Source organism: Mesoplodon bidens (assembly GCF_964165515.1).
Source record: "Mesoplodon bidens genome assembly, chromosome: 11".
Lineage (NCBI taxonomy): Eukaryota > Metazoa > Chordata > Mammalia > Artiodactyla > Ziphiidae > Mesoplodon > Mesoplodon bidens.
Genome location: NC_138167.1, coordinates 22,847,582 through 22,866,283, shown reverse-complemented (window position 1 = coordinate 22,866,283; position 18,702 = coordinate 22,847,582). Strand labels below are relative to the sequence as shown.

Sequence of the window (18,702 nt, the reverse complement as noted above, 5' to 3'; positions counted from 1 at the left end):
AATAAAAGCATAGACCCTGGATTCTTTCACACCCTCCATCTGCACTCTATCTTGACCTGATGTGGCCCCACAAGGCATGCCATGTACTTCCTCCAGGACCTGTGGGTAATAAAACTTCTTCATTTCAGTTTCTCTTGTGGTCTGTTGCTGAATGCAACTCACCATGAGGCAGCCTGTGCTCTACTTGACAAATGTTAATTTAACAAATTCATAGCATTGTCTATCCTGTTTGTTTTCCATTGTTCCCCCTGGACTTGGCACACAATAAATACTTATTGAATGTGGGGGGGGGGGGGACACACAACCAAAAGGAAGTAAATAGTCTCATGCCCTGACTTCAAACAAAATGACTGGTAACCAAATGAGAATCTAATCTATCTTTAAAAATTTAGGAGAAATGAAATTCTTAAATTTCCTCAAACATTCCATCAAATCAAAGTATGTGTGTTTAGATCATAAAGACCAAGGATTAAAATACTATAGAATGTTCCTTTAGGAACCTAACAGGTTGATAAAATCAATAACTCTTTATTCACTAGACAAATGAGCAATTCTATCAGCAAAAATTTCCTTTTGTTTTACTTGCTGTATGTTCATAAATGTCAAGGGAATGGTTGAAAAAGACAATAACAGTTGATTTAGCTTGGGTAAACGGTTTCATAATAACCAAACTGCATGTGAAATTTATTACAATATTTTGTCAGCTCTGTGACGTCTGACAAATTAAATTAAAATTTCTATCCAAATTAGCTGAAGCACCTTTTACCCACTTTCCTTTATTTTGACCTCAGACATGACAGATACAAAATAATCAAAACCTTCATGTCAGGCAGACAAACTTTCTATAGCATTAAGATTAGGTAGGGCCTCCCTGGTGGCGCAGTGGTTGAGAGTCCGCCTGCCGATGCAGGGGATACGGGTTCGTGCCCCGGTCTGGGAGGATCCCATATGCCGCGGAGCGGCTGGGCCCGTGAGCCATGGCCTCTGGGCCTGCGCGTCCGGAGCCTGTGCTCCGCAACGGGAGAGGCCACAACAGTGAGAGGCCCGCATACCACAAAAAGAAAAAAAAAAAAAAAAAAAAAAAAAAGATTAGGTAAAAATATCACTATGTATTTACAGTTCTAAAATATATTCCTAAGCATCTTTCTAATTTCTAAGTACTTTAAGCAATCTCTGTCTCATTTACCCTAAAATTATTTGGCCATTATTAAAGGTACATTATCCAAAACAATCTATCTGAGGAGGTCCACAATAAAATTAGTCTTTATCACATTCAATTCAAGAAAACAAACCTCAAAAGATTTTTCAATTATAATTTAAATGAAGGAAATTTTTTTCACAATGACATTATTAAAAATAATTGGATCCTCACCTCAGCAATGCTTTAATAAGAAAGAAAAAATTAATAAATATGGGCTGTATCACATAAATTAATTGTGGAAATCAGAGTGGGATTAATACTTTGATAAGACACAATAATGATGCCCAAATCATGCAGAATTTTTTAACTGCAATGAGTTTCTACAACTTATTCAAGATAATATCCTAGTAACAGGCACAACCTTTAGTTCTCAATGTAGAGAATAATACAAATATTCAGGGAAACATTATAATAATAGGTCAAAATTACAATCTCTAAAATTATAGTCAAATAATAAGTTTTATACTTTGATATTCAGGAATCCACAAAAATGAAAAAATCCCAAACACTTCTAAACTTTAAAATCAAATTCCACAAATAGACAACATTTACTAAGTATTCACTGTAGCCCAGCCCTCTGGGTGCCACTTAAAGAAAGGCGCTAAGAGAGTTCAGAGTGGGAAAAAACTCCTGAAGTCATTTAGAAAAGACATGATAGTGGCTTTGACTGGAGTAGTAACTAGGGAAGCAGAGAGAAGTGAAAAGATCCCCAAGTTTAATTAAACTTAGAACCTACAGTATTTGCTGATGGGTGGGCTGTGGATCAGAAAACCACAAGGAGGGAACAGGAGCAGGAACAGAAGATTCAAAAATCTCAGGAAATCATGGTACTCCCTAAAGAGGAAGCACCAGAAACACAACGTCTACAGAATAGAATAGCACAGAGAGTTGGAGGCTCTATTCCAGAACATCAAATACCCAAACTTCAAAAAGAAGGAAGAAGTGCTCGAAAACTTAACCTGAGTGAGCACAAAGTACGCATATTAGCAATAGTGTTCATGAGAGATAACAGTCCAGAGACATCGAGCCAAGTGTACAGCAGGGCACATCTGTCAGAACCTCTGGTTATGCTGGTCCTATTGTCCTGTCAGTGTCATGTTCCCATGCGCCCCTCAATCCTCAGTTTGGCCATCTGAAAATTCCCACAGTAGAAGATTTTACTGTTTCCAGCTAGAGCTAGGCCTAGGAGTCTAAAAAAAGAATCTCAGAGGTAAAGGTGTAAAGGGGGAGAGGGACATAGGCAGCTCTGTTAGCTCCAGGTCTGGCCTTTGCCTCTGACCTCCATTCAGATAATTTAAGTCAGAAATTTTTCCTAGTCACATACTGCACCATTCATCCACAGTTCCCTGATCTAAAGTCTACTTGCCCCTCTTTACCTCATGCCATCCTGAGTGAATAAACAGCGTGATGATGACTTCTGCCCTTTGGCAGATTCAGGCATGGGGCTCACTATGAACTGGTCTTAAGCCTAGCTCTCTGACCAAAACACGGAGCCCTCATCCTCGTGAAGAACAAGAATTCCATGACTCCAAAGGGAGGCTGACACTCTAGACATCAGATTTTAGCACTAGGACCTGAATTACAGAACAGTTTGTCAACTGAGACCTCTTACTGATCCTTTAAAGATATTGTGAGAACAGTATATATGGTTCATGAGATTCCTTCATGTTTTTATGTGCAGTGGTAGTTTGTTAATTTTCCAGGTGTATGGTATTCTATTATATAAATATACCCCAAAATATTAAACTTTCTACTTTTGATTGACATTTGGGTTGTTTCTAGTTTAGGCTATTATAAACAATGTTGCAATAAACATTATTTGACACATTAAAAAATACAATATGACAACTAAAGAGTATTTCAACCTACCATGCTAATTTGCTCATAGTCAGCTAAAGATTTTATTTTCAACATACTCATAAAATTAGCATCACCTTCAATGTGACCAACATTGTCTTATGTGTGACCATATAAATATAAAATATGACATTATTTAGAGTTAGAGAACATGTTTGTCCTGTGCTCATTTTAGTAAAATTAATAAATAAACTATTTGTTAATTTTAACTGATCTTTCCATTAAGTCACAGGAACAATATAATATTATCATCTAAATTAAAATAGCTTCACGGAAAATACATACAAAAATATTCCCTGTAGAAAAAATATATCTATATATATTCCCTGTAGGGTTACTTGTAACAGCAAAAAACAGGGAGTAAAATAACTGGTAACATGAATAATGGTACATCCATGCAAAAGAGTGCTATGCAACCAGTAAAATGAATCTGGAAGATCTAGAAGGACTCCTGTAGCAACATCTACTAGCGTGGGGAAAAAGCAAGAGGCGTTAGCAGGTATATACAGTATACTATGATTTGTGTAAAAAGAAGAGGAGGATACATTCACATTTTTATATGCCTGGAAGAAATCTGGAGGGTTACAAAAGAAAATGAAAACAAGTTTTATCAGGGGAGTAGGACTAGTGGTCTAGGGGAATGGGACTAGTGGACTAGGATAAAAGAGAAATGTTCACTGTATACCTTTAATATTATTTCCCTTTTCTTTCATGCCTTTTGTACTACATGTGAGTATGTCTGCCTGTCTGTCAGAAACAATAAAAAGTATATTTTCTGAGGCCAAAGAAGCATAATTCAGAAGGGCAGCTATATAGAAATTTATATATTGTTATAAGAACATCTGACAATGACTTATACTGTTACTGAGCAAGACAGAGCCTAAGTTTTTGGTGGTGGTGGTGGTGGTGGCTAACTCAGCACTGTGATCATCAAGAATCAGAGCACTACCTTCATCTTATAGAAAAAAGAGGCCAAGACTTCATCATTTTTAATAATGTGCAAAAATCTCTACAAAGCTCTATTTTAAAAATGTGTACATGTATTCTGTAATATTCTAAAAATCAAACCATTGTCTTTTTAATAAGCAAGTTCAGAATCAGATAAAAGAGATAAAGACTGTACCATAAAACACCAGAAAAAAGAGTTTAAACAGTAATTGATAATAATTAAAATACATAGAAAAGGACCAAGTTTCTCTTCAGTACTACAGTTCTTCACAGTAACATTTGTGTTCTATGTTTACAGCTATGTTTTTAGACTAAATATAATTTATTACATTAGTACTGTGATAGTCTGACCATGCAGTTAAAATGAGGTACCATGATTCACCTAGTGGAAGCTACTCATATTACAGACATTGTAATCAGAAAAAATTTTACAAATAAACTTGGAACTCAAAATCTGGAAAAACGCTTAGATATCGTCTAGCCCTTCAATTTACAGATTAAATAATTGAATTTCAGGGAAGTTACACAGTTAGTTGAAGGCAAAAAGCAGAACTCCTCATTCCATAGCCAGAGATATTTGATTGTAAACCACATTACAAATCTCATCTTCAAAGTCATTATAAATATCACTAATATATTTCCTATTATATGCATTAATGAAAACAGAAATTGTCATAAATTACTGAAAACCCACATAAGGACTGATACTTACATGTACAGCCATAACTCACAGCTTTATAGAAGTTACCATCTTAATCATTATTTATAAAAACTGGCTCCAGAAAAAATAAAGGTGAGTTAAAAATCTGGGAGGTAAGAAAAAAATACAAGAAGTAGCAAAAAGAAGCTATCTGGCAATCTTCCATTCAAATACCCAGTGTGACAATATTACAAAATTATTAGACCACAATGGAAATCCAGTTTATGTCCCGGCAAAAAATGTCCAATGTGGATACAAAGTAGAAGCGACAAAAGTTTTCAAGCATTACCTATACTGCCTATTATAATACAGTATGTGAATATGGAGTAAGTCACCTTCAAATTTTACCTCAAATATAGATCAGACCAATGAATTCAGTTAATGTTTACTACCCCTATGTGCAAACCACAGATTAATCTGAAAAAAAAAAAAAAACCACAATTTTTTCTCAAACAAAAATGTGTGGACTCAGGTTCTGAGCTCTTATAGATGTGTAACAGATTCTACTGGAAAAACAGGGTTAGCAAGGAGAGTAATGGGATATTAACAAAATGGCCGGTTTGTTGTCCTACGTTTTCCTGGCCAGAAGAATGGAGAATGGAAAAACTGAACCATGAAATCAAAAAGGCATCTGTCTTCCAGGTTTCTCTCTGCCAATGTCTTGAGAAAAATGCTTGAACTTTCCTGTTGGCTTTGTATGCAAATAGCTCCAGATGCAAAGTGAACCACATCTAAGTTATTTAGTTCAACATCTGCTGGTCCAGTTCCCATTATTCCTTCTAAAGGGTCGGCTTCTGAAAAGACAGTTTAGTTTGCCCTCTATATAAGCTGTTTCGAAGGAGCTAATTTGGATTAAAGTATCTATCTGGACCACTTGTTTTTCCCTTTGATGGTCAATGCAGTCTAATGTGGTCTGTGCAGTGCTGCAAGGAACTTAGAAACATATTGGAAAGGACAGTATTCAAGGTTTTGCCTCCCACCTCGCCTTCTAGGCAATTTATATTTATACAGTTTAAAGTAAAAAGTGAACAGTCATTTGCCTCTAAAACAGCACCACCCACACTGTACACAATGGCAACATGACAACAATTTCTGACCTAATATACTTTTCATGCAACCTCTATCACAGATTTGAAACTAAAGTTATTGATAAAAGCACTTGTTAGTATTAACATTACATTTCATGAGACACCTTGTCATTTGAGATGACACGTTTCATACGGTATCACAAAAGTGGCATAAGTTGGTCCACAGCACATGGCACTTAGTGTCTGATACACAGTATATTTTCAAACATGTGATAAATGAGTGAATTAGTGAATGAACAAACAAGCTAAATAATTAATTTAAATAAATATCATGGATTCTGAAACTTTGGGTCTGCTGCAATCAGAAAACATAATAAAAAATGTACTAAAGCCAAACTAAGACTAACAGTCTAATGTTCTTAGAACTTGTAAGGTCAAGTAAAGATAGAGTACTTCCTTCAAAAGGGTATGGTAGGAAAGATAACTTGCACTGGAAGGTAAAAGTGGAGAAAAAGGAAGAAATGAGAATATCTATCTATCTATTTATGTCTACATTCTGATATATATATATATATATATATATACATTTGCATTTGTATGTACATAAACACGTGTATATCAGAAGATAGACATTCATTTCGAAAAGTTAGTTTCCTAAAAGGCAGAGTATTACCAGTCTTATAAAAATTTACAAAAGATAGTTAACTGTTTGAGAATGATTTTGAAAAAACAAGGGATTTCTTAGCCAAAAAAAAACTTTTTTTCTAAAAAATATAGTTCTATGAGAAGCAAATTCAAAAACTTCCTGATATCTTATGCTATGAAAAATCTTGAATGATTTTTCTTTGGGAAAAATATTTAGAAGAAGAATATTTTTAAAAGGACGTAAAAGAACTGGATACTATTATTGCTGCTTCTAGACTCCTAATATTTTTAACTAAAATTTAGTCTAACTTCTGCTGTCCTCTACTGTTATCTGCCGACACACTGTAGGACCAGGGAAAAAAATAGAAAAAAAATAGCAAAATAGCTGTTCTCTCTTTCTGAGAATCTGTGACTACTCTTACTAACCATTATCCCCAGGTTATTTGTCTGAATTGGGAATTCTGACCAGGAAAGTTAACTGAGCCCAAGAGGAAATAGCTTCTTAGCCATCTTTGAATAATTATCTAAGATTTCCAAGATTACTATAATTTTTAAAGAAAGCTTAAGTTTGCCTTCCTCTAACTTGTGATTAAAAAACTAGTTAAATACCCTCAAAGAATTAAGATAAGCAAAAAGAGTTACTTGAAAGTAAATCTGTACTATTAATTATCAAGAAACAATTACTGATTAGCAAGGCACAATGCTATACTAGGTACTTTTGATTCAAAAATGTTTAAAACATGGTCTCTGCCCTCCAAGGCTTAGACTAAAGTAGACATGCAGAGATGGAAGTCATACTGATAAAATCATATTTTTAAAAATACAAATTAGTACACCAATGTTCATAGCAGCATTATTTACAATGGCCAAAGGAAGCAACCCAAATGTCCACGGACGAATGAACAGATAAACAAAATGTAGTCTGTACATATAATATTATTCAGGCTAGGAAAGGCAGGAAATTCTGACACATGCTACAACATGGATGAACCTTGAGAATATCATGCTAAGTAAAATAAACCAATCACAAAAAAGAAAAATACTGGATGATTCTATTTATATGAGATATCCAGAGTAGTCAAATTCTAAGAGGTAGAAAGTAGAATGATAGTTGCCAGGGACTGGGGGGAGGGGGAATTGGATAGTTATTGTTTAATGGCTATAGAGTTTCAGTTTCACAAATGAAAAAGTTCTAGAGATTAGCTGCACAACAATGTGAATATAATTAAAAATACTGAATTGTACACTTAAAACTGATTAATAGAGACGCAGAGATCACCTTCCTCCCCACGGATACACCAGAAATACAGCTACACGTGGAACAACTCCTACAGAACACCTACTGAACGCTGGCAGAAGACCCCAGACCTCCCAAAAGGCAAGAAACTCCCCACATACCTGGGTAGGGAAAAGCGGAGAGATCCCCACACAGAGGATCGGTGCCGAACGGCACTCACCAGCCCGAGAGGCTTGTCTGCTCGACCGCCGGGGCACGCAGCGCTGGAAGCTGAGGCTCGGGCTTCGGTCAGAGCGCAGGGAGAGGACTGGGGCTGGCGGCGAGAACTCAGCCTGAAGGGGGCTAATGTGCCACAGCTAGCCGGCAGGGAGTCCGGGAAAACTCTGGAGCTGCCAAAGAGGCAAGAGACTTTTTCTTCCCTCTTGGTTTCCTGGTGCGCGAGGAGAGGGGATTAAGAGCGCTGCTTAAAGGGGCTCCACAGACGGGCGCGAGTCGCGACTGAAAGCGCGGAGCCCAGAGACGGGCGTGGGACGCTGGGGCTGCTGCTGCCGCCGCCAAGAAGCCTGTGTGCGAGCGCAGGTCACTGCCCACACCGCCCTTCCGGGAGCCTGTGCAGCCCGCCACTGCCGGGGTCCCGGGATCCAGGGGCGGCTTCCCTGGGAGAACGCACGGCGCGCCTCGGGCTGGTGCAACGTCACGCCGACCTCTGCCGCTGCAGGCTCGCCCCGCACTCCGTGCCCCTCCCTCCCGCCCGGCCTGAGTGAGCCAGAGTCCCCGAAGCGGCTGCTCCTTTAACCCTGTCCTGTCTGAGCGAAGAACAGACGCCCTCCGGCGACCTACACGCAGAGGCGGGGCCAAATCCAAAGCTGAGACCCAGGAGCTGTAAGAACAAAGAAGAGAAGGGGAAACCTCTCCCAGCAGCCTCAGAAGCAGCGGATTAAAGCTCCACAATCAACTTGATGTACCCTGCATCTGTGGAATACATGAATAGACAACACATCATCCCAAATTGAGGAGCCAGGAGTCAGTGCTGTGCCTCTGAGGTGGGAGAGCCAACTTCAGGAAACTGGTCCACAAGAGACCTCCCAGCTCCACATAATATCAAACGGCAAAAATCTTCCAGAGATTTCCATCTCAACACCAGCACCCAGCTTCACTCAACGACCAGAAAGCTACAGTGCTGGACACCCTAAGCCAAACAACTAGCAAGACAGGAACACAACGCCACCCATTAGCAGACAGGTGGCCTAAAATCATAAAAAGTCAGCAGACACCCCAAAACACACCACCAGACGTGGACCTGGCCACCAGAAAGACAAGATCCAGCCTCATCCACCAGAACACAGGCACTAGTCCCCTCCACCAGGAAGCCTACACAACCCACTAAACCAACCTTAGCCACTGGGGACAGACACCAAAAACAACGGGAACTACGAACCGGCAGCCTGCAAAAAGGAGACCCCAAACACAGTAACATAAGCAAAATGAGAAGACAGAAAAACACACAGCAGGAGAAGGAGCAAGATAAAAACCCACCAGATCTAACAAATGAAGAGGTAATAGGCAGTCTACCTGAAAAATAACTCAGAATAATGATGGTAAAGATGATCCAAGATTCTATTTCCCAGATCCAAAATCTTGGAAATAGAGTAGACAAAATGCAAGAAACAGTTAACAAGGACCTAGAAGAGCTAAAGATGAATCAAGCATCGATTAAAAACACAATACATGAAATAAAAATTACTCTAGATGGGATCAATAGAAGAATAACTGAGGCAGAAGAACGGATAAGTGAGGTGGAAGATAAAATAGTGGAAATAACTGCTGCAGAGCAAAATAAAGAAAAAAGAATGAAAAGAACAGAGGACAGTCTCAGAGACCTCTGGGACAACACTAAATGCACCAACATTCGAATTATAGGGGTTCCAGAAGAAGAAGAGAAAAAGAAAGGGACTGAGAAAATATTTGAAGAGATTATAGTTGAAAACTTCCCTAATATGGGAAAGGAAATAGTTAATCAAGTCCAGGAGGCACAGAGAGTCCCATACAGAATAAATCCAAGGAGAAATACGCCAAGACACATATTAATCAAACTGTCAAAAATTAAACACAAAGAAATCATATTAAAAGCAGCAAGGGAAAAACAACAAATAACACACAAGGGAATCCCCATCAGGATAACAGCTGATCTCTCAGCAGAAACTCTACAAGCCAGAAGGGAGTGGCAGGACATAATTAAAGTGATGAAGGAGAAAAACCTGCAACCAAGATTACTCTACCCAGCAAGGATCTCATTCAGATTTGATGGAGAAATTAAAACCTTTACAGACAAGCAAAAGCTGAGAGAGTTCAGCACCACCAAACCAGCTTTACAACAAATGCTAAAGGAACTTCTCTAGGCAAGAAACACAACAGAAGGAAAAGACCTACAATAACGAACCCAAAACAATTAAGAAAATGGGAATAGGAACATACATATCGATAATTACCTTAAATGTAAATGGACTAAATGCTCCCACCAAAAGATACAGATTGGCTGAATGGATACAAAAACAAGACCCATATATATGCTGTCTACAAGAGACCCACTTCAGACCTAGAGACACATACAGACTGAAAGTAAGGGGATGGAAAAAGATATTCCATGCAAATGGAAACCAAAAGAAAGCTGGAGTAGCAATTCTCATATCAGACAAAATAGACTTTAAAATAAAGACTACTAGAAGAGACAAAGAAGGACACTACATAATGATCAAGGGATCGATCCAAGAAGAAGATATAACAATTGTAAATATTTATGCACCCAACATAGGAGCACCTCAATACATAAGGCAAATACTAACAGCCATAAAAGGAGAAATCAACAGTAACACACTCATAGTAGGGGACTTTAACACACCACTTTCACCAATGGACAGATCATCCAAAATGAAAATAAATAAGGAAACACAAGCTTTAAATGATACCTTAAACAAGATGGACTTAATTGATATTTATAGGACATTCCATCCAAAAACAACAGAATACACATTTTTCTCAAGTGCTCATGGAACATTCTCCAGGATAGATCCTATCTTGGGTCACAAATCAAGCCTTGGTAAATTTAAGAAAATTGAAATTGTATCAAGTATCTTTTCCGACCACAATGCTATGAGACTAGATATCAATTACAGGAAAAGAGCTGTAAAAAATACAAACACATGGAGGCTAAACAATAGACTACTTAATAACGAAGTGATCACTGAAGAAATCAAAGAGGAAATTAAAAAATACGTAGAAACAAATGACAATGGAGACACGACGACCCAAAACCTATGGGATGCAGCAAAAGCAGTTCTAAGAGGGAAGTTTCTAGCAATACAATCCCACCTTAAGAAACAGGAAACATCTCGAATAAACAACCTAACCTTGCACCTAAAGCAATTAGAGAAAGAAGAACAAAAACATCCCAAAGTTAGCAGAAGGAAAGAAATCATAAAAATCAGATCAGAAATAAATGAAAAAGAAATGAAGGAAATGATAGCAAAGATCAATAAAACTAAAAGCTGGTTCTTTGAGAAGATAAATAAAATTGATAAACCATTAGCCAGACTCATCAAGAAAAAAAGGGAGAAGACTCAAATCAATAGAATTAGAAATGAAAAAGGAAAAGTAACAACTGACACTGCAGAAATACAAAAGATCATGAGAGATTACTATAAGCAACTCTATGCCAATAAAATGGACAACCTGGAAGAAATGGACAAATTCTTAGAAATGCACAACCTGCCAAGACTGAATCAGGAAGAAATAGAAAATATGAACAGACCAATCACAAGCACTGAAATTGAAACTGTGATTAAAAATCTTCCAACAAACAAAAGCCCAGGACCAGATGCCTTCACAGGCGAATTCTATCAAGCATTTAGATAAGAGCTAACACCTATCCTTCTGAAACTCTTCCAAAATATAGCAGAGGGAGGAACACTCCCAAACTCATTCCACGAGGCCACCATCACCTTGATACCAAAACCAGACAAGGATGTCACAAAGAAAGAAAACTACAGGCCAATATCACTGATGAACATAGATGCAAAAATCCTCAACAAAATACTAGCAAACAGAATCCAACAGCACATTAAAAAGATCATACACCATGATCAAGTGGGGTTTATTCCAGGAATGCAAGGATTCTTCAATATACGCAAATCAATCAACGTGATACACCATATTAACAAATTGAAGGAGAAAAACCATATGATCATCTCAATAGATGCAGAGAAAGCTTTCGACAAAATTCAACACCCATTTATGATAAAAACCCTGCAGAAAGTAGGCATAGAGGGAACTTTCCTCAACATAATAAAGGCCATATATGACAAACCCACAGCCAGCATCGTCCTCAATGGTGAAAAACTGAAACCATTTCCACTAAGATCAGGAACAAGACAAGGTTGCCCACTCTCACCACTCTTATTCAACCTAGTTTTGGAAGTTTTAGCCACAGCAATCAGAGAAGAAAAGGAAATAAAAGGAATCCAAATCGGAAAAGAAGAAGTAAAGCTGTCACTGTTTGCAGATGACATGATACTATACATAGAGAATCCTAAAGATGCTACCAGAAAACTACTAGAGTTAATCAATGAATTTGGTAAAGCTGCAGGATACAAAATTAATGCACAGAAATCCCTGGCATTCCTATATACTAATGATGAAAAATCTGAAAGTGAAATCAAGGAAACACTCCCATTTACCATTGCAACAAAAAGAATAAAATATCTAGGAATAAACCTACCTAAGGAGACAAAAGACCTGTATGCAGAAAATTATAAGACACTGATGAAAGAAATTAAAGATGATACAAATAGATGGAGAGGTGTACCATGTTCTTGGATTGGAAGAATCAACATTGTGAAAATGACTCTACTACCCAAAGCAATCTACAGATTCAATGCAATCCCTATCAAACTACCACTGGCATTTTTCACAGAACTAGAACAAAAAATTTCACACTTTTTATGGAAACACAAAAGACCCCGAATAGCCAAAGCAATCTTGAGAACGAAAACTGGAGCTGGAGGAATCAGGCTCCCTGACTTCAGACTATACTACAAAGCTACAGTAATCAAGACAGTATGGTACTGGCACAAAAACAGAAAGATAGATCAATGGAACAGGATAGAAAGCCCAGAGATAAACCCACGGACATATGGTCACCTTATCTTTGATAAAGGAGGCAGGAATGTACAGTGGAGAAAGGACAGTCTCTTCAATAAGTGGTGCTGGGAAAACTGGACAGGGACATGTAAAAGTATGAGATTAGATCACTCCCTAACACCATACACAAAAATAAGCTCAAAATGGATTAAAGACCTAAATGTAAGGCCAGAAACTATCAAACTCTTAGAGGAAAACATAGGCAGAACACTCTGTGACATAAATCACAGCAAGATCCTTTTTGACCCACCTCCTAGAGAAATGGAAATAAAGACAAAAATAAACACATGGGACCTAATGAAACTTAAAAGCTTTTGCACAGCAAAGGAAACCATAAAGAAGACCAAAAGACAACCCTCAGAATGGGAGAAAATATTTGCAAATGAAGCAACTGACAAAGGATTAATCTCCAAAATTTATAAGCAGCTCATGCAGCTCAATAACCAAAAAACAAACAACCCAATCCAAAAATGGGCAGAAGACCTAAATAGACATTTCTCCACAGAAGATATACAGACTGCCAACAAACACATGAAAGGATGCTCAACATCTTTGCTCATTAGAGAAATGCAAATCAAAACTACAATGAGATATCATCTCACACCAGTCAGAATGGCCATCATCAAAAAATCTAGAAACTATAAATGCTGGAGAGGGTGTGGAAAAAAGGGAACACTCTTGCACTGCTGGTGGGAATGTGAATTGGTACAGCCACTATGGAGAACGGTATGGAGGTTCCTTAAAAAACTACAAATAGAACTACCATATGACCCAGCAATCCCACTACTGGGCATATACCCTGAGAAAACCATAATTCAAAAAGAGACATGTACCAAAGTGTTCATAGCAGCCCTATTTACAATAGCCCGGAGATGGAAACAACCTAAGTGTCCATCATCGGATGAATGGATAAAGAAGATGTGGCACATATATACAATGGAATATTACTCAGCCATAAAAAGAAATGAAATTGAGCTATTTGTAATGAGGTGGATAGACCTAGAGTCTGTCATACAGAGTGAAGTAAGTCAGAAAGAGAAAGACAAATACTGTATGCTAACACATATATATGGAATTTAAGAAAAAAAAAATGTCATGAAGAACATAGGGGTAAGACAGGAATAAAGACACAGACCTACTAGAGAATGGACTTGAGGATATGGGGAGGGGGAAGGGTAAGCTGGGACAAAGTGAAAGAGCGGCATGGACATATATACACTACCAAACGTAAGGTAGATAGCTAGTGGGAAGCAGCCGCATAGCACAGGGAGATCAGCTCGGTGCTTTGTGACCGCCTGGAGGGGTGGGATAGGGAAGGTGGGAGGGAGACGCAAAAGGGAGGGGATATGGAAACATATGTATATGTATAACTGATTAAATTTGTTATAAAGCAAAAAAGAAAAAAAAAGAAAAAAAAAGAAAAAAAAAAACTGATTAATATGGTGGGCGGGTGCGGGATAAATGGGAGATTGGGATTGACTATATATAAAATACTATACATATAATACATATATTTATATATTATATATAAAATACTCTATCATATATAAAATAGATAACTAATAAGAACCTACTGTATAGCACAGGGAACTCTATTCAATACTGTGTAATGACCTATATGGGAAAAGAATCTAAAAAAGAGTGGATATGTGTATATGTATAACTGACTCACTCTGCTGTACAGCAGAAACTAATATAACATTTTAAATAAACTATACTCCAATAAAAAAAATTATTAATAAAAAACTAATTAATATGGTAAATTTTATGTTATATGTATTTTACCACAATTTTAAGAAAATACAAATTGGCATAAGCTAAGTGCCAAGCAAATGGTGCAGAAAAAAATGATACAGTAGCTCAGAAGGAGGAGCAATTATGAGATATGGAACAAACAGTGAAAACACTATGTTTTTTCTTAAAAGAAAAAATAAGACTCAAGTAAGCAGACAGGAGTTGAGGGAAGGTGTGACAACCAGAAGCAATGGCAAACAGGAACAGACATCATCTAGAAACAATGTAGATCACAGTTTCGCTCACAGGCTTCAAACAGCAGCCATGGAGACAAGCTAGAAGGTAAGGCTATGAAATAGGGAGGAAAATGATTGAGGCAATTCTTCTCACCGAGTAGCTTTCCCTGAAATGAAATAATAATCATCACACTTTTATTGAGAGTAAAGGCAAGAGGAAAAAAGGAGATTCATAATTTCATATTCATTCATCACTTATATTCTCCAACTCCTTTGACAAAGGAAGTGTAGAGACACATATCATAAGTTAGATGCCACACCTCTGATGAGGGAGGGGCCTAGAGATAATAATTTGTGTAAAGAACCAACATGACCATTTCACTTATTCTGACTGGCAATTTTTTAATTTCATTATCAGCATTGCATATAATCTGGTATTTTAAAAGTTCTCACTACATAAATGATGCTAATATTACAGAAAAATGCACGTCCCAAGGTACCTCAATTCATTAACAGTATTGAAGGCTAAAAACAGACATTCTGAGAGACAAATTATCCCAGTTGCTATTATGAAATCATCCTCCAACTAACCACCAGCCCTAAAGCAGGATAATCACTAGGCACACTAAGCCACTACACTCCGTACTTAACACAATCGTTTATCCTAACCCCAAGAATGAACACTTGTATTCGCCCCAAAGCACTTTAAAAATTTAAACCAAATGTTTCTGAATAATCTTCTTGGATTTTATGCTGTGGTGAAATTTGGCTAATAGTCATCTCTTATATTTTTCATATAGATTACAGACAACTAGAGTATAGATAGAAAAACAGACAAAAGAAGAATACTAGTCTTCTTAAACTAGAAAGAATCTGCTTTAGATCTCTTAAAGAGTTCCTGTCTTTTCTGGATTTAGTGCGGAAATGATTAAATTGTTACGCTAATCAGCTTGTGCACATCACTCTTATCTAAACAATTTCAAAATACCTGAATCAGAGGCAGAATCCAGCAGCCAGAGAAAGACAAACTATATTCAACAAAGGAGGAAGATTGCTTTCGCTGAGCAAACACCTAACATGCCATTAACTTCAGCCCTTGGCCAGATTTGTTTTCCTTTACTTCTTCAAGTCACTGAGGAAATCCAAAAAGAGTTCTTTCTTCAGGTCTGATTTTTTCAGTGAGGGAGGGAGAGAGAGAGAGAGAGAGAGAGAGAGAGAGAGAGAGAGAGAGAGAGAGAGAGAGAGAGAGAGAGAGAGAGAGAGAGAGTGTGTGTGTGTGTGTGTGTGTGTGTGTGTGTGTGTGTGTGTGTGTGTGTGTGTGTGTGTGTGTGTGTGTGTGTGTACACTAGCGGGGTTATTCTTTAATTCTAGTTCATTAGGCTTTGAGGACTTGACCTACAAATATACAGATATATAGAGATGTGACATATAATAATAAGTTGCTCACAATATACAATTCTTTAATACATTGCCACAATAACTATAAGAAAACAAACACTCCTCCTGCTTTCATGCAAAGTAAAGAAGTCCAATCTGGCTTCAACTTCTACTCTGATGAAACCATTTCCTTCAATGACATTTAGGACTGTCTGTGGGTTTTTCTCAGTCTCAAATCTCACTGACCTCCCTATAGCCTGTGACATCAGTGACCATGCCTTCTTTGAAATGTTCTACTCCTTATGTCTGTGTTGCACTAGCCCCTACTCTCCTTGTCTCTCAAGCCTCTGGTCTCTTTTTCTTCCTCCTCTTCTCTAACTATAGACATCCAAATTCCTCTACTTAAAGCTATTCTCTCTACATGTGGTTTCCCCCAGTGATCTCCTACAACTTCAACTGGCATATCAATGGAAGAACTCCCAAACCGAGCACTCCGGCCCACCTTTCTCTGAACTCTAGGTACTTTAAATAGTCATGTCTAAGACAAATCCATTAAGGCCTCATACTGCCCCAAACCAACTCCTTTAAATTCTCTATTTCTGTTCATGGTAATACCATCCTTCCAGAACCGAGGCTCATAACCTTAAAAATCAATTTTGACTCCTCCTTCACCCTCACAGCCAGTCAGTCAGATAGTCCTGCTGATGCTTTTTTCAAAAAATAGAGTTACTAAAAATAAACTGAGATAGAACCTGAAAGTATAAATTTCACTCCTAAACATAGTTATCTGTCTCAAACTCCAAAACTTTTTATAAATTGTCATTTCATCATCTGTATGACAGGAATAATGTAGCTGCCCTACCTACAATAAACAAAACATAATAGCACACTGAAAATCCTAAACCATCATATAAATATCACTATCTCAAGTCTTCCTATTCACTCCCATTGTCACCCTAGTCATTTATTCAGTTACTTATTCATTCATTCATTCATTCATCTGTTTTTCTTTATTCTTCCTACAAAATTTATTGAGGGCCAACTGTAAGCCAGGCACTATGTTCAGCATTTAAGACATAACAATAGGAAAAACAGACATAGTACCTTACAAAACTTACAGTCTAACATGAAAGCCAGAAAATAGGTGCACATAGATGTGAGAAGGTTCTCTGGGAAGGCTTCCCAAAAAAAGAAACATTAAACTAAGAAACAACACATAAAACAAACACAGGTTTATATGATAAGGGAGTGGAAGAGAGTGGCAGTGGGAAGCAAGGCGAGCAATTCTTGGCAAAGGAAACAACACATACAAAGCCTTCCAACAAGAATGAGCATCCTAATGGTGCCATCCTCTTTCCCACATCTACACCTTTATTCCAAGCATTTTTCTCCCTTCAGAATCTTTCCCCATTCCAATCTCTGCCTATTGAAATTATATGCATCCTTCAAAGCCCAGATCAATGATATATACGCAGCTTCAAGGACAGTACTTGACTCATACCGTGAATGAAGTAACATTTGCTAAACGAATGGATGACGAAATCATCATTCTTCCCAAATCACAAATCTGCTTCATATTACAAATATGTATGTGTCTGCCCTTGAAGTACAGGACATGTCCCCACAGTGTCTCATGCATAATAAGTGTTGGAAAAATATTTGTAGAATGAATAACTCTAATAATCTAAGATGGGGCAGAGCTCTTGAAGAATGGTATTTTCATCTTCGACTCCTTACTTTACAATGATTTGGCAGAATAAGAAGAAAATGCAAAGTATTATTTAGACAGAATTATATTAATACTAACATTAGGTCTTCCATAAAATACCTCGCAATAATGGAATTTATTTTTGTATTTAATTTCCTGGATGGCTTACTTCTTAATACTTTCGAATGATTTTCCTGTAGAAAAACTTCTAAATTTAAATACTGTTGGGGATGACAAATCATTTTTATAATATTTTTAGAATATTAAGAAGAAGGAGTCTTTAATTAATGAAATGGACACTCTAAAAAAATCAGTTGGCACCTCACCTTACTAAAACAAAGACAAATTTGGAAATGTCAATTGTACTTTAATTTTATTTCATGTTCATGATACCTTTTTTGGAATCATGCCCCAAGCCACCATTGCAGAATTTGTTACTCAATCCATAATTTGTTATGGAAAAAACTATGTTAAATTTGGGTCATTCCATTTTTCAGACCAAAGAAGGCAAAGTGAAAAGGTAGGAAAGGGGCTTTCAAAAGAAAGGCAAAAAAGTTGAATAAAAAAAAAATATTCCTAGTTACTCTACAGTAGTACCTGTAGGAAAAGCAGCCCAAGGAATGGCAGGAGATGTAGTTTGGGTTTCACCATTTCCACCATCAAAAATCTCTGCAGCCTATAAAACAAAGGCAAAATTATTTTAGAAAATCTGAAAAGTATAAATGCTATTTAAGCAATCAAGCCTCTCAATTCTGCAAATGTAATTATCTGTAATACCCCACACATTTTCAAATTTCCTCTGAATACTCAATTGCTTTTCAGTCTTCAGTGCTAC

The 18,702-nt window shown here is 37.4% G+C and overlaps 1 protein-coding gene across 5 annotated transcripts in view; it reads right to left on the bottom strand.

Annotated features, from left to right (window-relative positions):
• The window catches only part of CCDC91 (coiled-coil domain containing 91), a 419,640-nt gene that overhangs the window by 303,033 nt on the left and 97,905 nt on the right, over positions 1-18,702 (bottom strand). For all 5 annotated transcript variants that reach the window (XM_081249365.1, XM_081249363.1, XM_081249362.1 and 2 more), the window contains exon 3: positions 18,465-18,543. In XM_081249365.1, coding sequence (XP_081105491.1) covers positions 18,465-18,543 — 79 coding nt within the window. The remainder of the gene's footprint in view (positions 1-18,464; positions 18,544-18,702) is intronic.